This window comes from Pelophylax lessonae (assembly GCF_965119305.1).
Source record: "Pelophylax lessonae genome assembly, chromosome: 4".
NCBI lineage: Eukaryota > Metazoa > Chordata > Amphibia > Anura > Ranidae > Pelophylax > Pelophylax lessonae.
This window is the reverse complement of record NC_138771.1, coordinates 665,079,457-665,101,849: the sequence shown is the minus strand read 5'-3', so window position 1 is coordinate 665,101,849 and position 22,393 is coordinate 665,079,457. Positions and strand designations below refer to the sequence as shown.

General features: G+C 48.1%; 1 protein-coding gene across 1 annotated transcript in view; it reads left to right on the top strand.

The window, feature by feature from the left end:
• The window catches only part of LOC309554204 (uncharacterized protein), an 88,682-nt gene extending 67,553 nt beyond the window's left edge, over positions 1-21,129 (top strand). The window contains exons 19-20 of the mRNA XM_082255838.1: positions 5,804-5,910; positions 20,722-21,129. Coding sequence (XP_082111964.1) covers positions 5,804-5,910; positions 20,722-20,869 — 255 coding nt within the window. The 3' untranslated portion in view covers positions 20,870-21,129. The remainder of the gene's footprint in view (positions 1-5,803; positions 5,911-20,721) is intronic.
• Positions 21,130-22,393: the final 1,264 nt, after the last annotated feature.

The window sequence follows — 22,393 nt, the reverse complement described above, 5'->3', positions numbered from 1 at the left end:
CCATGACGATACATGTAGAGACGCAGGGACAGAGACTGGATGCGAAAGTGTGGCTGGATGCGGAAGAACTCCTGAAGAAGTCACGTGGGCCATGACGATACATGTAGAGACGCAGGGACAGAGACTGGATGCAGAAGTGCGGCTGGATACGGAAGATCTCCTGAAGAAGTCACGTGGGCCGTGACGATACACGTAGAGGCACAGGGACAGAGACTGGATGCGGAAGTGTGGCTGGATGCGGAATATCTCCTGAAGAAGTCACGTGGGCCATGATGATACATGTAGAGACGCAGGGACAGAGACTGGATGCGGAAGTGTGGCTGGTTGCGGAAGATCTCTTGAAGAAGTCACGTGGGCCGTGACGATAAGAGTAGAGACGCAGGGACAGAGACTGGATGCGGAAGTGCGGCTGGATGCGAAAGATCTCCTGAAGAAGTCACGTGGGCCATGACGATACATGTAGAGACGCAGGGACAGAGACTGGATGCGGAAGTGCGGCTGGATGCGGAAGATCTCCTGAAGAAGTCACGTGGGCCGTGACGATACGCGTAGGGACGCAGGGACAGAGACTGGATGCGGAAGTGCGGCTGGAATGCGGAAGATCTCCTGAAGAAGTCACGTGGGCCATGACGATACATGTAGAGACGCAGGGACAGAGACTGGATGTGGAAGTGTGGCTGGATGCGGAAGATCTCCTGAAGAAGTCACGTGGGCCGTGACGATGCGAGTAGAGACGCAGGGACAGAGACTGGATGCGGAAGTGCGGCTGGATGCGAAAGATCTCCTGAAGAAGTCCCGTGGGCCATGACGATACATGTAGAGACGCAGGGACAGAGACTGGATGCAGAAGTGCAGCTGGATGCGGAAGATCTCCTGAAGAAGTCACGTGGGCCGTGACGATACGCGTAGAGACGCAGGGACAGAGACTGGATGCGGAAGTGTGGCTGGATGCGGAAGATCTCCTGAAGAAGTCACGTGGGCCGTGACGATACGCGTAGAGACGCAGGGACAGAGACTGGATGCGGAAGTGCGGCTGGATGCGAAAGATCTCCTGAAGAAGTCACGTGGGCCATGATGATACATGTAGAGACGCAGGAACAGAGACTGGATGCGTAAGTGTGGCTGGTTGCGGAAGATCTCTTGAAGAAGTCACGTGGGCCGTGACGATACGAGTAGAGACGCAGGGACAGAGACTGGATGCGGAAGTGCGGCTGGATGCGAAAGATCTCCTGAAGAAGTCACGTGGGCCATGACGATACATGTAGAGACGCTGGGACAGAGACTGGATGCGGAAGTGCGGCTGGATGCGGAAGATCTCCTGAAGAAGTCACGTGGGCCGTGACGATACGCGTAGGGACGCAGGGACAGAGACTGGATGCGGAAGTGCGGCTGGAATGCGGAAGATCTCCTGAAGAAGTCACGTGGGCCATGACGATACATGTAGAGACGCAGGGACAGAGACTGGATGCGGAAGTGTGGCTGGATGCGGAAGATCTCCTGAAGAAGTCACGTGGGCCGTGACGATGCGAGTAGAGACGCAGGGACAGAGACTGGATGCGGAAGTGCGGCTGGATGCGAAAGATCTCCTGAAGAAGTCACGTGGGCCATGACGATACATGTAGAGACGCAGGGACAGAGACTGGATGCGGAAGTGCAGCTGGATGCGGAAGATCTCCTGAAGAAGTCACGTGGGCCGTGACGATACGCGTAGAGACGCAGGGACAGAGACTGGATGCGGAAGTGCGGCATCACTGACCGCTCGTAACAGACAGCTGTATACACCGACTACTGTGAATTTAAATGTAAGTTGCTATTTTTTTTGGTCAATAAATGTTGTGAAATACTACACCAGAGGAAGTTTTTCTGCTTGTCTGCTCCCCGTTTGGAAGCACACAGGACATAAACAGCTCCCTCCCTCACCCCTGGAAGGTGGAAGTCAGAAAGGATTCAATTTAAATACCCCCCCCCTCCCAGAAACCCCTTTGGACACACACAGGAACACGGGATTGACACCATCCAAATGCTGTAACCTTACAGCAGTAAGGTAAGGGTGTAGCACACCTAGAAACTTTGCACACCTCCCTATCACACCTCACTGGTTGATTCCTGGAATCACTCACCTGATTTTACACCACCTGATTTGATGCCACTTTCACTGCATGATGATTGAAGCTGCAACACATCACTGAATGGACTTGTTTTATGGGATTTTTTTTTTTATTTCATTGTTTATTAGTTTTATAAATCATATTATCATCCTACTGTTACGCAGCTGTTGTGCACATGTCACTTTGTTCACTATATATATATTTTGGAGGTACAGTTAGCCGTCACACTGGGACGAAGAGTGTATATGTATTGACGTCCCTGGATTTATATATAATCTTCTTGCACTTAGCACCTTTGTCACAGCAGTTTGCACTTCACGGATTATTCATGCTATTATATATATATTTTTTTTCTTTTTACACATTGGATGGCACTAGGAGCACTTTGAATATATTAATCATTTATTATTTGATCAAGCACATTATTTATTGTATATTCATTTATATTTATTGATTTTAGATATTAATTATGTTAGGATAAGCGCGGCTTTATTATGATAGGAAGTGCAGGTTGGCGCAACAGCACCCTGTTCACAGTGCCTGCCCACACGTGTGCCCCACTACATTGGGCCCAGGCTCAGGGAGTGCCCCAGACAGTGTTGGATACCAAGGCTGAGGGAGGAGAGGAGGATGGGTTATGGAGGAGACCAAAACACTACAGGTGAGTGGGGAGAGGAATGGGGGAATAGAGGGGGGGTATGGAGGGCAGGTCTTGGACGTGGAGCGCCGGGTTGTGTCTACCCAGGGGCATTTTACTGCCCCCTCCCCCCTAGCCTGGCACCCCAAGTTGGCTGCTTGTGCTGCCTAATGGTGGCACCGGCTCTGCACGCAAGATGACCATCGCCTCACTGAATTGTTACAGAAGGACTGGGTGAAAGGATCAATGACCCACACATCATTGCTACCAGGCACATTTAGTTCTTGTTGCCAGTCAGGCTGGCCAAAATGACAACATTCTATTGGACTGTATTGGAGACATTAGTGCTGAAAACTGCCATTCCTTACTTGCTTTCGTGGCCACTGGCCATAGGTTGCTCAACTGAGCCAACCCTTGCTCCCTGCCAGGCAGAACGAGTTCCCGTAACTGCTTTCACTGCTTAAGCTCAAACCTGCCTTTTAAATGTAGCGTTACCCCCAAAGGAGCCGCTTGGATATCGGTGCCTGAGCCTCTCACTGATTGATCCACAGCCAGTCACAGGGTATTTTCACACAGTCAGGTGCACACACTCTTATCTCCAATGACCAGTCTAGGGGATTTGTTTTTATGTTTTATTTGGAGAACGTAGATAAGAGAAGGGAGTTAGTAGGATACTCCAAATTCAACTATGTACAGGTGAGGATAACTCTACAGAACCGTGTGGCTGATCATCAGCCGGACCATACAGCTGCTGTATGGAATGAACAAGTCCATTTGTAGCTGAAGGAACTCAATGAACTTTGCCTCTTCAAGACTTTAGCCAGTGTACCCTTTAGCTTGCACCCAGCAGCTGACTTCTAGCACCCAGAGGGGGATCTAACAGCACAAGTCCCAAGGATCCCCTGTGGGGGTCTGTACTCACAGGGCTCCTGAAGCACCAATGGCAGCTTTCCTCATTAGTTCCAGGCAGGATCCATGGACATCCTCCCTCAGTCAGCTCTCACAAGAACCTTGGGTTGTGTTTCAGGCCCTCAGGTCGCCCACCTGAGGCCACACAGCAGCCTGTACTGAGAAGGGGTAGCAGTCCCCTCCCCTCCTGGACCTCTCCCTCTAGAGGAAGACCCAGCGCCCATGTGCTCTTCAGAAATAAATACAGTCAGCCAGACCTCACAAATGCGCTTCTGGAAGCTAAACAGCTTCTGGGCATGCCCAGAAGCTGTGCGGGGATGACGCGCCTGCCCCGGAACTGACGAGCGGGGCCGGTGCAGGGCATTCTGGGACCAAAGAAGACACCAAAGAGGACGCACTGTCTTCAGCTGCCCACACCTGAGATGGCAGTGCTGCACAAAACATTTTCAAGGTAAGTATTTCTTCTAAAAGGAAAGTGCAACCTGGTACATTTCAGAGGCTATCCATTATGAAATGTACTAGCCCTGACTGTCCCGGGGTATTTTTATCTAAAAAAAGTTTCCAAGGCCGAAACTCCACTTTAATGGCATCCCAGTCTTAGTCTGTAGGGTTCAATATTGAGTTGGTCGCCCCTTTGCAGCTATAACCTCTTCAACTTTTCTGGGAGGGCTGTCCACCGGGTTTAGGAGTGCGTCTACCATACCAGTGTTTGACCATTTTTCCAGAAGCGCACTGATGGTACTGATGTTTGACGAGAAGGCCTGGCTCGCAGTCTGCGCTCTAATTCACTCCAAAGGTATTCTATCGGTTTGAGGTGCAGGCCAGTCAAGTTCCTTCCTCCCAAACTCGCTCATCCATGTCTTTATGGACCTTGCTTTGTGCACTGGTGCGCAGTCATGTTGGAAAAGGAAGGGGCCATCCCCAAACTGTTCCCACAAATTTGGGAGCATGAAATAGTCCAAAATGTCTTGGTATGCTGATTCCTTAAGACTTCCCTTCACTGGAACTAAGGGGCCAAGCCCAATCCCTGAAAAACAACCCAACACCATAATCCGCCCCACCACCAAATGATTTGGACCAGTGCACAAAGCAAAGTCCATAAAGACATGGATGGGCAAGTTTGGGGTGGAGGAACTTGACTGGCCTGCACAGAGTCCTGACCTCAACCGGATAGAGAAACTTTGGGATGAATTAGAGCACTTAGGAGTGTTTGACCATTCTTCCAGAAGCGCATTTGTGAGGTCTGGCACCGATGTTGGACGAGATGGCCTGGCTCGCAGTCTGCACTTTAATTCATCCCAAAGGTGTTCTGTTGGGTTTAGGTCAGGACTCTGTGCGGGCCAGTCAAGTTCCTCCACCCCAAAGTCGCTCATCCAGGTCTTTATAGACTTCAACCCATCCATGTCTTTATAGTCTTTGCTTTGTGCACTGGTCCAAATCATTTGGTGGAGGGGGGATTATGGTGTGGGGTTGTTTTTCAGGGGTTGGGCTTGGCCCCTTAGTTCCAGTGAAGGGAACTCTTAAGGCATCAACATATCAAGACATTTAGGACAATTTCATGCTCCCAACTTTGTAGGAAGAGTTTGGGGATGTCCCCTTCCTGTTCCAACATGACTGCACACCACTGCACAAACCAAGGTCCATAAAGACATGGATGAGCGAGTTTGGGGTGGAGGAACTTGACTGGCCTGCACAGAGTCCTGACCTCAACACCCCATAGAACACCTTTGGGATGAATAAGAGCAGAGCTTCTCGTCCAACCTTGTGGACAGCCTTCCCAGAAGAGTTGAAGCTGTTATAGCTCCAAAGGGTGGGCCAACTCAATATTGAACCCTACAGACTAAGACTGGGATGCCATTGAAGTTCATGTGTGTGTAAAGGCAGGTGTCCCAATACTTTTGACAATATAGTGTATATTGCATGGTTCATACAGTATACTGCACACTTCAAGCACCAATAGGAGGGCAGTTGCTTTGTAGGATTGGGGTGGGGGTGGTATGATAGTGATAGAATGGGTATAGAGGTGCCAAGGGCCCATGAAATGACATCTGTAGCTGGATCCACATAACTGAATTTTACATCAAATAAAGACTTGATGTTCCCATCTGTTACATTGTATTCAGTTCAGTCTTTTGTTTTTTTCTTAAAGATTTTTCTACGTGCGTTCTCTCGGAAGGAGATGTGGTGGATCGGCCTCAAAGAGATAGACAATAACTGGCAATGGGTGGACGACACTTCCTATGTGGGGACTTCAAAGTAAGAGTATTCCTACTCATAGATTAACCACTTCAGCCCCGGAAGGTTTTACCCCCTTAATGACCGGGCCATTTTTGCGATGCGGCACTTAGTTGATTTAACTGACAATTGTGCGGTCGTGCGACGCTGTACCCAAATAAAATTGATGTCCTTTTTTTCCCACAAATAGAGCTTTCTTTTGGTGGTATTTGATCACCTCTGCGGTTTTTTGTTTTTGCGCTATAAACAAAAAAAGAGCCACAATTTTGAGAAAACACCAATAATTTCTACTTTCTGCTATAAAACATTTCCAAAAAAAAAAAAAAAAAAATTTTAAAATCAAAATTTTTCATCATTTTAGGCCAATTTGTATTCTGCTACATATTTTTTGATGAAAAAAATCCCAATAAGCGTATTTTGATTGGTTTGTGCAAAAGTTATCGCGTCTACAAACTAAGCGAGAGATTTATGTCATTTTTATTTTTTTTTACTAGTAATGGCGGCGATCTGCGATTTTTTTCGATTTTTTGCGGGACTGCAACATTGCGGCGGACAGATCGGACCCCTAACTGACTTTTTTGACACTTTTGGGAGTACCAGTGACATTACTACAGTAATCAGTGCTAAAAATATGCACAGTTACTGTACTAATGACACTGGCAGGGAAGGGGTTAACACGGGGGGTGATCCAAGGGTTAAGTGTGTTCCCTATATGTGCTTTCTAACTGTTTTGGAGATGGGTTGGACAGAGGCAGAGAGAGATTGGTCAGCTTAGCTGAATCACACGATCTTTCCCTGCCTCTCTGACAGGAGAGCCGTCTTACATTGTTTACTTGCCAGATGGCTCTCCTGTCAGTTTTTCCGAAGATCGCAGGAGGCCGGCGGCGATCGAGCCGGCTCCTCCTGCAGTCCGCCTTCCACTCCTAAAAGAGACTGAACAGCTATCAGAACATATCGGACTGTCTATGATTTCAACAGACTCAAACTGACATAGAGCCCTGCCATCTCTGACCCACACACTCAACACTCCAGTCCCAAAAGACTGGCATCTGTAGACACTAGTTTGGAGTGGAAAGATGGAGATTAGGCCACAAAACCATCAACCAAACTTCTTTTCCTATCTTCATCTAAAATAACAGGAGGTGAAACCTATGCTCCAAAGATGAACCCTTAAATCCCAGCAATAGGCAAGTTACTTGTTCCAAGACTGAGTAAACCTGTCTGCCGAGGATGCAGAGGCATGTACATTGCTTGGGTGCCCAGGAATTGGCCCACCTGACTCTACCCTAGGTCTGAGGCCTGTCATACAAAAGAGCAGAACCAACTGGCTTCTGTCCCAGAAATATAACATTTGAGACCAGAGAAAGAGAGAGCTATCAGTGAGAAAAAAAGCCTCTGTCCTGAGCTGTGTACAGGAATATGCAGATATTCAAAAAAGTGAGCCAGACACAGTGACGATCTCTGAAGGTTCTGGTCCATCCAAATTACTGGAATATCTGGAGGATCATGTTGGGTCCCCCCATATAGCCCATGCCAATTGTGACCTAACAAGAAGTCATCACAGGATCCCATGAAGACCATAAGGCTAGTATTGGGTCTAGCCTCCTAGCACCCATGGCACTGGCGAGGGGAAGAGGGTCAATATAAGTGGGCTATTGGAACTGGGAAGAACAACTTCTAGAGCTGAAGAAAGGCAATCTCATTGTCGAGGAAAAATAAAATTAAGTCATCTACTTCACCGCTTGACCCTTGCCAGCACAGGCATGGTGGAGGATAGGAAAACCAAGCACAGCATACATCCCTTGCTAATAGACAAAGCCTGGACATGACCACTAGAGATGGCCTTGCGGTTCGCGGCAAATTTTGCTTGTTCGCTACTCGCCAAATTTGCGAACACATGGCGTCGTTCGCAGGCGGCCATATTTGTTTACATTGGGGAGAACTTTGACCCGTGACACAGCTGTCAGGTGGAACAGGACAGCCAATTGAAACATTCCAGCAAATGGACAGTCCCCCTACCCTATAAATAGATCCGATCTGGCGGCCATTTCACATTCCGCTTTCTGCCAGTGTAGGGAGAGGTCTGCTGTGCTCGTCAGGGAGAGTTTGCTAGACACATATAGTGCTGCGAAGATCCACAAAAGTCCTTTCCAGGGCTGGTATTTCGGTATAGGTCTACTACAGTCTCTTTTGAGCTTAGGGAGAGGTATCCTGTGGTTGCTTTAGGGGCAGTTAGAGATCGGCTGCAGTCACACACAGATCACTTTGTCAATGTCCACCAAAGTCATTTAAAATGCTCCAATGTCATTTTAGGATTTATTACAGTCTCTTTACTATAGGGCCAGGTATCCAGTGGTTGCTTTAGGAGCAGTTAGAGATCGGCTGCAGTCACACACAAATTGCTCTGTCCACAAAAGTCATGTAAAGGGCTGCAATTTTTTTGGTATTGCTGTGCAGTGCACTAAAAAGGGGGAGGGGTGGGGGAGGGGGGTAATCCACAGTATACTATACTTTGTAGAAAGCATATTATAGTGGATTAGTACTTTTTTTGTGCACTGCGCAGCATTGTGACAGGTGTGGTTTTGAGTAGTGTTGAGCGAACACGGACTGTATTATTCGTACCGAATAATTGGATTTTTGTTACCCGAACACGGACACGGACACTTTACTGTATGTTCGGGTAAAAAATCCGTGTTCGGTCGTTTTATTTCCGGGTTTTGCATGTTTTGGCGCTCTTTTCATGGCGGGCTTTCAAAAGCCAATCAACAATCGTTTAACTGGTGTGCCTTAAGCCATCCCAGCCATGCCTGCAAATGTATGAGTAGCTGTGATTGGCCGTCTGAAGCATGTGACCAAGTCTTTATAAGTTCGAGGCAGCCGCAGTGGCGTCATTCTGCTGCTTAGATCAGGGACAGAGCACACATACGTGCTGGCTGCTGATTAGGGAAAGACAGGCAGGAAAAACAAATTGGTGTCCGGATAGAATTTAGGGTCAGGTCGGAGTGTTTAGGCAGGGCGAGTTGTAGGCATTTTAGGGATAGAGTCTGCTGAATTATAGGGTCAGTGTCTTCTACAAACTACAATCGATATTGCTGTGTGGGGTGGGGTCTGCACTTAATCCTGATCTACGATCTCTTCTCAATCCTGTTAGGGAGAGGCTGCTGCTGAATTATAGGGTCAGAGTGTTCTACAAACTACAATCGATATTGCTGTGTGGGGTGGGATAGGAGATAGGCAGGTGTCAGTGATCCACATCCATTTTTCTGTGAGTGGGCTGCAGTGAACAAAATCTTTGTGGGGTGCAGTGAAGACAATCCTTTTGGGGTACAGTGAACACAATCTTTGTGGGGTACAGTGAACACAATCTTTGTGGGGTGCAGTGAAGACAATCCTTTTGGGGTGCAGTGAACACAATCTTTGTGGGGTGCAGTGAACACAATCTTTGTGGGGTACAGTGAACACAATCTTTGTGGGGTGCAGTGAACACAATCTTTGTGGGGTGCAGTGAAGACAATCCTTGTGGGGTGCAGTGAAGACAATCCTTGTGGGGTGCAGTGAAGACAATCCTTGTGGGGTACAGTGAACACAATCTTTGTGGGGTGCAGTGAAGACAATCCTTTTGGGGTACAGTGAACACAATCTTTGTGGGGTACAGTGAACACAATCTTTGTGGGGTGCAGTGAAGACAATCCTTGTGGGGTGCAGTGAAGACAATCCTTGTGGGGTGCAGTGATCAAAATCTTTGTGGGGTACAGTGAACACAATCTTTGTGGGGTACAGTGAACACAATCTTTGTGGGGTGCAGTGAACACAATCTTTGTGGGGTACAGTGAACACAATCTTTGTGGGGTGCAGTGAACACAATCTTTGTGGGGTGCAGTGAAGACAATCCTTTTGTGGTGCAGTGAACACAATCTTTGTGGGGTACAGTGAACACAATCTTTGTGGGGTGCAGTGAAGACAATCCTTGTGGGGTGCAGTGAAGACAATCCTTGTGGGGTACAGTGAACACAATCTTTGTGGGGTGCAGTGAAGACAATCCTTTTGGGGTGCAGTGAACACAATCTTTGTGGGGTACAGTGAACACAATCCTTGTGGGGAGCAGTGAAGACAATCCTTGTGGGGTGCAGTGAAGACAATCCTTCTGGGGTGCAGTGAAGACAATCCTTGTGGGGTGCAGTGAACAAAATCTTTGGGGGGTACAGTGAGCACAATCTTTGGGGGGGTACAGTGAGCACAATCTTTGTGGGGTGCAGTGAAGACAATCCTTTTGGGGTGCAGTGAACACAATCTTTGTGGGGTACAGTGAACACAATCTTTGTGGGGTGCAGTGAAGACAATCCTTGTGGGGTGCAGTGAAGACAATCCTTGTGGGGTACAGTGAACAAAATCTTTGTGGGGTACATTGAACACAATCTTTGTGGGGTGCAGTGAACAAAATCTTTGGGGGGTACAGTGAACACAATCTTTGTGGATTACAGTGAACACAATCTTTGTGGGGTGCAGTGAAGACAATCCTTTTGGGGTGCAATGAACACAATCTTTGTGGGGTACAGTGAACACAATCTTTGTGGGGTGCAGTGAACAAAATCATTTTGGGGTACAGTGAACACAATCTTTGTGGGGTACAGTGAACACAATCTTTGTGGGGTGCAGTGAAGACAATCCTTGTGGGGTGCAGTGAAGACAATCCTTGTGGGGTGCAGTGAACAAAATCTTTGTGGGGTACAGTGAACACAATCTTTGTGGGGTACAGTGAACAAAATCTTTGGGGGGTACAGTGAACACAATCTTTGTGGATTACAGTGAACACAATCTTTGTGGGGTGCAGTGAAGACAATCCTTTTGGGGTGCAGTGAACACAATCTTTGTGGGGTACAGTGAACACAATCTCATACTTCTGAAGATTTGAGGGTGCTGCCTGTTTCATCCTCCTCCTCCTCATCCATCCTTTTAGGGGTACAAACAATAGTAATTGGGGCCTAGTGTGCTTCTGTACGTGTGAGATACATACACTTTTTTTGATCATATTTCCTATTCCGCTATTCAATAAAAACCTTTGGGGATCAATTAAATTGCGGAATAGTCTGTGTCGGTACGTGTGAGATCCACCTTTCCAAGTTTTTGAGGTTCATCTCATACTTCTGAAGATTTGAGGGTGCTGCCTGTTCCATACTCCTCTTCCTCATCCTCCCTTTAGAGTAGGAAAAAATTTAATCGGGCCTAGTCTGTGTTTGTACGTGTGAGATACACAGTTTTTTATCCTATTCCGCTATTCAATACACACCCTTTTGGTGTAAAAAACATTAAATTGCGGCATAGTTTGCATATTTGACTGTGAGATACACCCGTGCGATACTGTTGTTCTTTTGTTCTGCTATTCAATAAAGACCTTTCTAGGGCAAGATCTTAAATTTCAGAAATATGAGGAGAGCGTCAAATAGGGGCCGTGGCCGGGGTCGTGGTGCTGCTGCTAGAGCTCCTGTTGCAAGGAGAGGACGTGGTCGATCTGTGCCAGCTACACGCACAATTGAAACACCTTCCTCAAGTGTGAGTAGGCGAAAGAACCTGCAGCAGTATTTGGTAGGGCATCATACGCCTCTAGAAGTGATGAGGCCAGAACACAGAGAGGCGATAGTAGATTGGTTTGCTGCTGACAGTGCCTCCAGTTCCTTCACATTGTCTCCCACCCAGTCTACTGCAGAAAGGTCAGAGTTGGCACCTGCAGCCAATGTCCAACCGTCTTTCACCTCACCCCCTTGCAAATCAGGCAAGCAGTCTGAGCCCCAAGCCATACAGCAGTCTCTTATTCTTTTTGAGGACTCTGTCAGCAGGGTTTCCCAGGGCCATCCACCTAGCCCTGCCCCAGAAGTGGAAGAGATTGAGTGCAGCGATGCCCAACCACTTATTTCTCAAGATGAGTACATGGAAGGACCATCACAGCACGTCTCCGATGATGACGAAACGCAGGTGCCAACTGCTGCGGCGTTCAGCATTGTGGAGACCGACAGGGAGGGCAGGGGTGAAGACTGGGTGGAAGATGATGTGGAGGACGATGAGGTCCTCGACCCCACATGGAATGAAGGTCATGCAGGTGACCTGAGTATTTTGGAGGAAGAGGCGGTGGTTGCACAGAGCCACCAGCACAGCAGAAGAGGGAGCAGGGTGCAGAAGCGGAGCGGCCGTGCCCTAGACACTACGCCTGCTACTGCCCAACGCAGCAAGGGAACGAGCGCACCAAAGTCAGCTCAAAGGAGTTCTCTAGCGTGGAAGTTCTTTAGAAAATGTGCTGATGACAGGACACGAGTGGTTTGCACCCTGTGCAATCAGAGCCTGAAGCGAGGCATAAACCTTCTCAACCTGAGCACAACCTGCATGATCAGGCATCCAAGTGCAAAGCACGAGCTGCAGTGGAGTACACACATTCAAAACCAAGAAACGTCTCTGGCTCATCCTGCTTCCTCTTCTGCTGCAGTCTCGGCCGCTCCAGCCACATCTGTAGTGATACCGGCACCTGCCACCCCGCAAACAGACGATCTGTCAGCAACACCACCACCTGGGTCACCAACAACCATCTCCGCAATGTCCCGTGGAAGTGTTCAGCTTTCCATCTCCCAAACACTTGAGAGGAAGAGGAAGTACCCCCCTACCCACCCGCGATCCCTGGCCCTGAATGCCAGCATTTCACAATTATTGGCCTTTGAAATGCTGTCATTCCGTCTGGTGGAGATGCACAGTTTTAAAAAGCTTATGTCGGTGGCTGTCCCACAGTACGTCGTGCCCAGCCACCACTACTTTTCCAGGCAAGCCATCCCTTCCCTGCACAACCAAGTGGGGGAAAAAATCAGGTGTGCACTGCGCAACGCCATCTGTGCCAAGGTCCACCTAACTACCGATACGTGGACCTGTAAGCACGGTCAGGGGCGTTATATCTCCCTAACGGCACACTGGGTAAATGCAGTGGCGGATGGGCCTGAGGCGGATAGCAATTTGGCGCATGTCCTTCCACCACCGAGGATTGCAGGGCGCTTCAGTTTGCCTCCTGTTCCTAACTCATCCTACTCAGCTACCTCATCCTCTACCGCCTCCTCATCCGGACAGCGTAATACCTTCACCACCAACTTCAGCACGGCCAGGGCTAAACGACAGCAGGCAGTTTTACAACTTGCCTGTTTGGGGGACAAACCACACACCGCGCAGGAGTTGTGGAGGAGCATGGAACAGCAGACAAATGAGTGGTTGCTGCCAGCGAGCCTCAAGCCCGGCCTGGTGGTGTGCGATAATGGGCGAAATCTCATAGCAGCTCTGGGCCTAGCCGGTTTGACGCACATCCCTTGCCTGGCGCATGTGCTGAATTTGGTGGTGCAGAGGTTCCTTAAAAACTACCCCGATATGTCAGAGCTGCTGCAGAAAGTGTGGGCCGTCTGTGCGCACTTTCAGCGTTCTCACCCTGCTGCTGCTCGCCTGGCAGCGCTGCAGCGTAACTTCGGCCTTCCCGCTCACCGCCTCATATGTGACGTGCCCACAAGGTGGAACTCCACCTTGCACATGCTGCAAAGACTGTGCGAGCAGCAGCAGGCCATAGTGGAGTTTCAGCTGCAGCACGCACGCGTGAGTCGCTCTGCGGAACAGCACCACTTCACCACCAATAACTGGGCCTCCATGCGAGACCTGTGTGCCTTGTTGCGCTGTTTTGAGTACTCCACCAACATGGCCAGTGGCGATGACGCCGTTCTCAGCTTAACTATCCCACTTCTATGCCTCCTTGAAAAAACAATTCGGGCGATGATGGAAGAGGATGTGGCACAGGATGAGGAGGAGGAGGAGGATGAAGAGGTAACATTTCCAAGGCTTTCAGGGCAGTCATTCGCAAGGGGCTCCGAGGGTGGGTTCCTGCACACACAAACACCAGGGACACAATTGTCCAGCAGGGGCACAGTTGTGGAGGATGAGGAGGATGAGGAGGAGGAGGAGCTGGAGGAGGAGATGGAATCATGTTCACAGCAGGGTGGCACCCAGGCCAGCTCATGGCCATCACTGGTGTGTGGCTGGGGGGATACAGAGGACACGGACGATACACCTCCCACAGAGGACAGCCTTTCGTCGCCTCTGGGCAGCCTGGCACACATGAGCGATTACATGCTGCAGTGTCTCCACAATGACCGCCGAGTTGCCCACATTCTAACTTGTGCTGATTACTGGGTGGCCACGCTGCTGGATCCCCGTTACAAGGACAACGTACCGTCCTTAATTCACTCACTGGAGCGCGATCGCAAGATGCGCGAGTACAAGCGCACGCTGGTAGATGCGATGCTGCTGGCATTCCCATCTGACAGCGGGGCCACAGTGGAAGCACAAGGCAGAGGAGGAGGAGGTCGCCAACGCAACCAGGGCACCGCCAGCACCTCAGAAGGCAGGGTTAGCATGGCCGAAATGTGGAAAAGCTTTGTCAGCACGCCACAACAAACAGCAGCACCAGCAGCTCATATGGAACGTCTTAGCAGGAGGCAGCATTTTACCAACATGGTGGAGCAGTATGTGTGCACACGCCTACATGTAGTGAATGAGGGGTCTGCCCCCTTCAACTTCTGGGTCTCCAAATTGGGCACATGGCCTGAGCTTGCCCTTTACGCCTTGGAGGTGCTGGCGTGCCCTGCAGCCAGTGTATTATCTGAACGGGTATTTAGCACGGCTGAGGGCGTTATAACAGACAAGCGCAGCCGCCTGTCCAGAGACAATGTGGACAAGCTCACGTTCATTAAAATGAACCAGGCATGGATCCCACGGGACTTTTCCGTACCTTGTGCAGAATAGCAATGGATACCGACCTTACCCACCCATTGTTCCATTTTTGCTCTCTCACTCTTTTGGGGTGTACCCTCATTTAAAATTTGTGAAAAGAAGCAGTGTTGGCTACCTCGTCCTCCTCCTCAGGGCCAGATTAACGTAGGGGCTATTGGAGCTGCAGCTCCAGGCCCCTACCTTTTATATAGGCCCCGGGATGGCCATATTCACTGTGACCGCTCTTCTGTCACTTGTAAATACAGAAGCCTGGCTTCTATGCTCGCTTCCCCAGGCAGCACCCTCAGAACCTCCCCACACAGCGCGAAGGCCTGACAAGGAGGGACAGTTGCCGATGCATGGATGTGTTTATGGGCTTCAGAAACAGCATCCCATGTTGAATTAGGCATGCATGGCTGCACCCTTCCTCCTCTGGGTGCATGCCAAGGCACAGCCCTTAAGGCCCTTCAAAATCCTCAGCACCAAGACCATGATGCTCTTAATCCGGCCCTGGTCCTCCACCGCCGCTTCCACCTACACCACCCATAGGTGTGCGCAGCCTATTGCATTAGGGTGTGCACCCCAAAGTTGAAATACACATGCATGTGTTTGCCTACATGTACATGGCCCCGATACATTACTCTCCCTGATGGCAAAGAGAAATAGAGCAGAGCAGGTCCGAGGAAGATCTTTCCCATCTCCTCACTGGCAAACAGAGCGATAATGCTATGTGCCCTAGGTGATTAGGGTGTGCCCAGGTACACCCGACAAACCCTGTGCGCACGCCTATGACACCGCCACATCCACCACCACCTCAACCTCCCTCCTACTCCATATGGGCCTCGTCCTTCAGAGATGAAGAAGAACATTGTTTTATTTTTCTGTTTTTTTTTTTGTTGTTTTAAGTTATTTCCCTATCCACATTTGTTTGCAGAGCACTTGCCATGCTCTTAACTACGTTTTGCTGCCATTTGCAGCACTCTATCCCTTTCCATTGGTGTTTTAGAGCCATTTTAGTGCCTTAAAGTTCGGGTCCCTATTGACTTCAATGGGGTTCGGTGTCCGGGAAACGTTCGGTAAAAGTCCGGGACACGGACCCGGACTTTTTTTTAAAGTTCGGCCGAACCCGTCGAACACGGACATCCAGGTGTCCGCTCAACCCTAGTGGTGAGACTTGTTTCTGCAGCAACACTACACACAGTGACAAAAGCACTTATAATGTATTATAACTGGTGTGATAGACCAATTGCCCCCCCCCCCCCCCCCAATGCCACATATTGAAGTGGGGTGTTATCTGAGTAATCTTTTTCAAGTGTATTTGTGTCATGCAACAATATTGCCTATTTTGCTGAGTGAAGTCTGGTACACACAAAGCCTAACTCACTGGCCAATTTTTTGAGCTGGTGTGCTACACCAATGCTCCCCCCAAGGCCACATATTGAAGTGGGGTGTTATTTAACAGTATAATTTTCTAAGAGTGTATTTTAGTCCTGCAAAAATTTGGCCTCTCGCTGTGTAAACAGTGCTGCACACTGTGACAACAGATACTGGCCAATTATTTGTAGAACTGGTGTAATAAACCTGTGCCCAACCCACCCAATGCCACATATTGAATTGAGGTGTTATTTAACAGTATACTTTTCTAAGATTGTATTTTAGTCCTGCAAACATTTGGCCTCTTTTGCTGTGTTAACTGTGCTACACACAGTGACAACAGTTACTGGCCAATTATTTGTAGACTGACTGACGGACCGGGAGATAGGGAGGAGAGGCAGGCAGAACTTGCATTGCAGAAGAGGTAGAAAGCAGACTGCAAATGTATCAGGAGCGAGCCATCAACCATGTACAGTCACATCTGGTGCTCCCAGGACGCCGGCACATGGCTCCGCAGTGTGGGCTTTTATTAATGTGTCCATTGCTGACACCAGTGTTGCCATCTGCAGCCTTTACAGTCAACGCATAAGTCGCGGTAAGCCCAACACTCACCTAGGGACAATTGCCTTAAGAAGGCACCTGAAATCCCATCACCAAGCCCAGTGGGAGCAAAACTGTCAGAACCTACAAAGCCACACTCCATGCTCTCACCGTCCAGCCTCTTCTCCTTCCCCTTTTCCTTCTCCTGTCTCCTCACAGTTGTCCAACACTCCACCTTCCATGATGCCATCGTCACATTTTTCTGGAAAAAGGCAGGCTTCTGTGGCTCAAATGTTGGAGCGTAAAAAAAGGTGTCCGACAGGTGTCCGACTACATCGGGTTAACGGCCGATGTGGACGCTCTGAGGATTGATGAACCCCTGGACTACTGGGTGGGCAGGCTTGACCTCTGGCCAGAGCTTGAACAATTTGCAACGGAACTGTTGGCATGCCCCCCGTCCAGTGTCCTGTCCGAAAGGACGTTCAGCGCAGCAGGGGGGGATCATGACCAATAAGCGCACTCGCCTAGCTCATGACAGTGTAGACTACCTCACATTTATAAAAATGAATGAGGCATGGATCTCTGAGGAATTCAACACATGTGACCAGTAATGATTAAGCACACAGTCAGTGTGTGAAACGCGTCTACCTTGTCACGATTGTCATATTTGGATGTCCAGTCAATAAACCTGGATTTTGACTCAACCTGGAGTGCTGCCAATTCCTTTTCTTTTATCAAGTTTTCACGGAGGCGAGCCGGGGCATGCACCTGTGTGAGTCATCAGGCAATTACACCACCTTGAGCAGTGACTCCTTGTCTGTTCACATGTGACCAATAGACCAGGTTTCATCGAAATTCCTCATGCCAGGCCACAAATATCCGAAAGACCGCCATCCACCCACAACAATTCCTGTTCCTTCGCTTCGCTAAATACAGCGGCATAAAAGGCATTTCATGTCCATTGAATGGCTAATTTTTGCAACCTATAAATGCCGACACTTACTGTTCTGTGTACTGTGAATGCCTACTGTACCTCTAGCCATCATATACTACGTTCTTTGCTGTCAGTTCAACCCATGTGAGCTCATTTTTGCGGCCTTATCAGCCCGCCACCTACTTGTGTATACTGTGAACGCCTACTGTACCTCTAGCCATCATATACTACATTCTTTACTGTCAGTTCAACCCATGTGAGCTCATGTTTGCGGCGTAAACAGCCTGCCACCAACTTGTGTATACTGTGAACGCCTACTGTAAGTCTAGCCATCATAAACTACGTTCTTTGCTGTCAGTTCAAACCATGTGAGCTAATTTTTGGAGCCTATACAGGCCGACACTTATGGTTCTGTGTACTGTGAACGCCTACCGTGCCTCTAGCCATCAAAAACTATGTTTTTTGCTGTCAGTTCAAACCATGTGAGCTAATTTTTGCAGCCTATACAGGCCGACACGTACTTCTGTATACTGTGTGAATGCCTAATGTACCTTCAGCCACAGAATGCTACGTACTTAGCTGTCAGGTAAACCCATGTGGGCTAATGTTTGGTGCCTTTTATGGCCGACACTTACTTCTGTATCCTGTGTGAATGCCTAATGTACCATCAGCCACAGAATACTACGTTCTTAGCTGTCAGGTAAACCCATGTGGGCTTATTTTTGGGGCTTGGAATGGCCGACACTTACTTCTTTATCCTGTGAATGCCTATTTTTTCAGACTGGAAATGAAAAACAATGGGTCTGTAAAGGTTCCGCCAAATTGTGGAATGGATGCGGACCCATTTTACAGATGTGTGAATGGACCCTATATGTATTAGACAATGTATTTACTGGCTGCTGTCAGTTCTGGCTTATTTATGAAAAAAATATATATTTTTTGCTGTAAAAAAAAAAAATGTAAAAAATGTAGCGCAACTTTTTCAATTGCAATACTTCTGTTATGACATTGCCCATGTGGTGGGACTATTTGTGCACAGATAGTACGTTTTTTGTGGCTGCAAATATGACCTAAAGGTTTTTAAAATTTCGCCTCCCATTAAAGGCAATGGGGCCGCCCCGAACTTGCGGTTCGCGGACTTTTGCTAACCGCCCTGGCCGATGTTCGTTCTTCACTAATGACCACCTTCATCCTGCATAAAATGTTCAGGATCCCAGGACCCAGAAGGAAAGGAATGACCAAACCTTGCAATGAACAGTGATCCAGAACTTAAGTAGATTGAAGTTGAGGGAGTAAATATCCATGTTCCACCTCCACATCTGTATCAGAAGAATGCCCAGAGCCACAAATAACTCCTTTAAACTATTTGACAGATTGGTGGAGCATGGGAGCTATGGCAAGGCACAGGAACTGCTGCAGAGATAAGGACATTAGCTATCATTGATGCCCATAAAGTCAAAAAAATTCCCAGGGTATAGGGAGGCAATACAAATTACTGTATGTATACCTTCTTTCAAAACCTGCATTTGACCTTAGCCCTAAAGCAGAGGTAAGGTAAGGTAGGCAACCCCGGCCCTCCAGCGGTGCTGATACCACAAATCCCATCACGCCTCTGCCTGTGGCTGTCAAAGTCTTGCAGGGCCCCATGGGACCTGCAGCTCAGTGCCAAGGCCGCCCCAAAGCCGGAAGATGCATAACATGTAAGGACCCCATGGACATAGAGTGTTGAACTGTTTCCCCACAGCAATGGGGCAGCTTGACCCAGAAACTTACAGAAAACAAGTGAAGACCTTGAGTGGAGAAAAGACAAACATTTAGCAGTCTGTACTCTAGGCTTCTACCGTTGGGAAAAACATGTGTACACCAATGCAGCATCTTGGAAGCTGTAGTCCTGGGCTATCTCCTAGAGACACTGTCTCCGGCAACGCAAGCAAGCATTTACCTCCAACTGAGAAAGCTTACAAGAAGCCTTCCAACTAGAGCCCTGGACTTCTTTCTCCTCCACTCATGGAGAACTTAATCTGTCCTAAGAAAAACGGACTAATAGGGGAAAAGTCACAGGCTGCACTTAAAGTGCCATCTTATGCGATTTGCTGTTCCTTGCCAACAGAAGAAACCTGCTCTCCTCTTTAAGGCATTATTGACCCATTCTCCATCCTGGCAATGAAGCCTCCCAGCACTTCATTGTGGCTAAGCATAATGAGAGGAAGATCCTCGGTCTACCTCTTTAAGGCATTGTTGACACACCCTCCATGCTGACAACGCAGCCTCACAGCACCTCATTGTGGCTAAGCATAATGGGAGGTAAATCCTCTGTCTGCCTCTGTAAGGCATTGTGGCACATGCTCCATCTTTTCACCCAAGACAGAGCCAAACCGGGAAAGAACCTCCACTGGAATGCGGCAGCTGTGGCAATGTTATACTGCCAAGTAATGGTTCCAGCATTAAATGCAGTAATTTATACTGCAATGTAACTTACCCCAGCACCAAGGGGAACCCCCCATCGAGGGAGATTTACAGCCCACAAGAGGGATCTTCTTGCCCAGGAGAGGCTAAACCTGGGAAGGCTACAAGGAAAGGACATTTTTTTTTTCTTTTTCTTTTTCGAGGTGTCCGGAGTGAGGACAAAAAAAGAACACTTTCTATGGGAGACAGCCGCACTTTATAGGCTAGTTGTCCTAGGGGGTTAAGAGGGGCTGGGCTGACCCATAGTAGGCTGGCATGAGGAGGTCCAGGAAATACATTTACCTAACCAGGCACCTACTGTATCTAGAATAGTGCAATGAGAACAATTCTCAGAATATCTAGTTGTGGAATATAGAGGCAGTCTACTTCTTCTACTTCTACAATTAGGTATTTGGAAGTCTGGGGATCGTTCAAGCTGATAAACCGTTCTAAGCTAGCAAAAATTAATGTCTCTTCTAATTTATGCTGCTTGTGAAAATTTCTCTACGATATATTAGGTAAATTATTTATGTTTTAGAGGGTTCTACATGGCAGTAGGTCAAAATTGATAGAAATAAGTCTCTGCTTTTGTTTTTTAGAAGACCAGGACCTTGGAATTAGGGTCTCCACATGATTTTTACTCTACCTGCTATTTCTTTGCTTTTTTGGGACTTTTTTCTTCTTAATAAACCTTCAATATCTTCATCGTGAATGGAGTTTGTTGATTTCCTTTATTAAACATTGTTTCTTCCCTGCAGGTTCTGGGAGCCTGGTCAACCTGATGACTATGGGAAGCGTGGTTCCAAAGAAGGGGAAGATTGCGCTCAGCTGAGGAATGCAAATGGTTGGAATGATGCCCGCTGTTCCACGAAGCACTTATACATCTGTGAGAAGAAAATATTCTAAAGGAAAGATATGAAGAAACTGATATCTTCCTCTAGTTGTCCATTAACTAAGAGAACACATCAAATACCAACAAGGAGGGAGAGAAAATCTAAAGGAATGCTTCGTTTTCAAGGAACTACATGTGGCTGTTTCAAGAGACATTGATTTGGAGGCGTGCCTCGATTCCTCTACATGGGCCACTCCATTTACTTTAGAGAAGCCAGAAGACCTCACAACATTCTTCTTTTTACACACATACACGCTTATTCAGTACAGCACATAAACCTAGCAGTCAATCAGAAAATTTGTTTCAATGATCTGAGATAAAGGTAAATTTGTTTGGTTGCTCTGGGTGACTGAGAAGGAGTTAACCAGTTGGCCGTCTTTTGGCTTCCCCTTTGCTTCTATTAATGTGTAAATGGAGTCAATCAATAAAGATGATCTTATACAGACATTGACTTTCTATGTCATTAGAAATTATATTTTGGTGACATCCAAATGGAGTTGCACACCATATGCATACCTCCCAACTTTAGAACTTGAGAATGAGGGACACTTTAGGGAGATAGTGCGTGATGCACTCTATGCGCGCCACGGCACAAAGTGGATGTGACCAAATTGCAGTGGGAGGGGCTAAAGAGGCACAGTTAAACTGAACCCGGACTTCCCTTTACCTTACAATATGCTTTGATTGCTATGCCACAAGCAAGAGTCTCACAGACACATACCTCCCACTCCTAGATAACACCAGGGCACCCCCCATACCCCCTGTACTGATCTCCTGTTCCTCCCACTTCTAGAAAACACCAGACTCCCCTATACCCCCTGTATTCCTAGATAACACCAGAACACCCCCCCATACCCCCTGTACTGATCTCCTGTTCTTCCCACTTCTAGATAACACCAGATCCCCCTATACCCCCTGTATTCCTAAACAACAACAGACTCCTATGCCCCCCACCAGATTCCCTGTACTCCTAAATAGTATCTAGCTCCTTGTACTCCTGAAGGTAGTATGAGTTTACCCTCTGTCCCAGTCACCTAAAGCCCAGCACAGAGCCCCCATGGTCTGGGAATGGGGAAATGACAGAGTTAGAGCCCCCCAATTAACAGAATCAGACCCTCCTATGGTTGATATCAGACCCCCCCTTATTAGTAGAGTCAGTGCCCCATGTCTCATCTGCTCTCTGTGAGTGAGTTGATGCAGACAGTGATGGCAGGGATCGCAACTGGTTGGGGAGGGAGGAGGTGACACCTGAGCTAGTCTCACCAGTTCCAGGACTGGGATGGAGCAGGAGGTTTAGCGTGTGTCAGGGAATCCCTGTGGGACATCTGGCTCATAGATATGCGCATGTGCAGGGTATTTCCAGAACAATGGCTAACAGGCGCACGCATGTGCACGAGAATTCGCAAACGCGAACAAACACGACAAACTAAGCAAAACTTCCTTTTTTTTTTCTTAGCTTTGTTAGTTTAAAAATAAATAGTGTTACTACACATAAAAAGAGCACGTTTTATTTTGTAATTTGACCTCTTTACAATTAT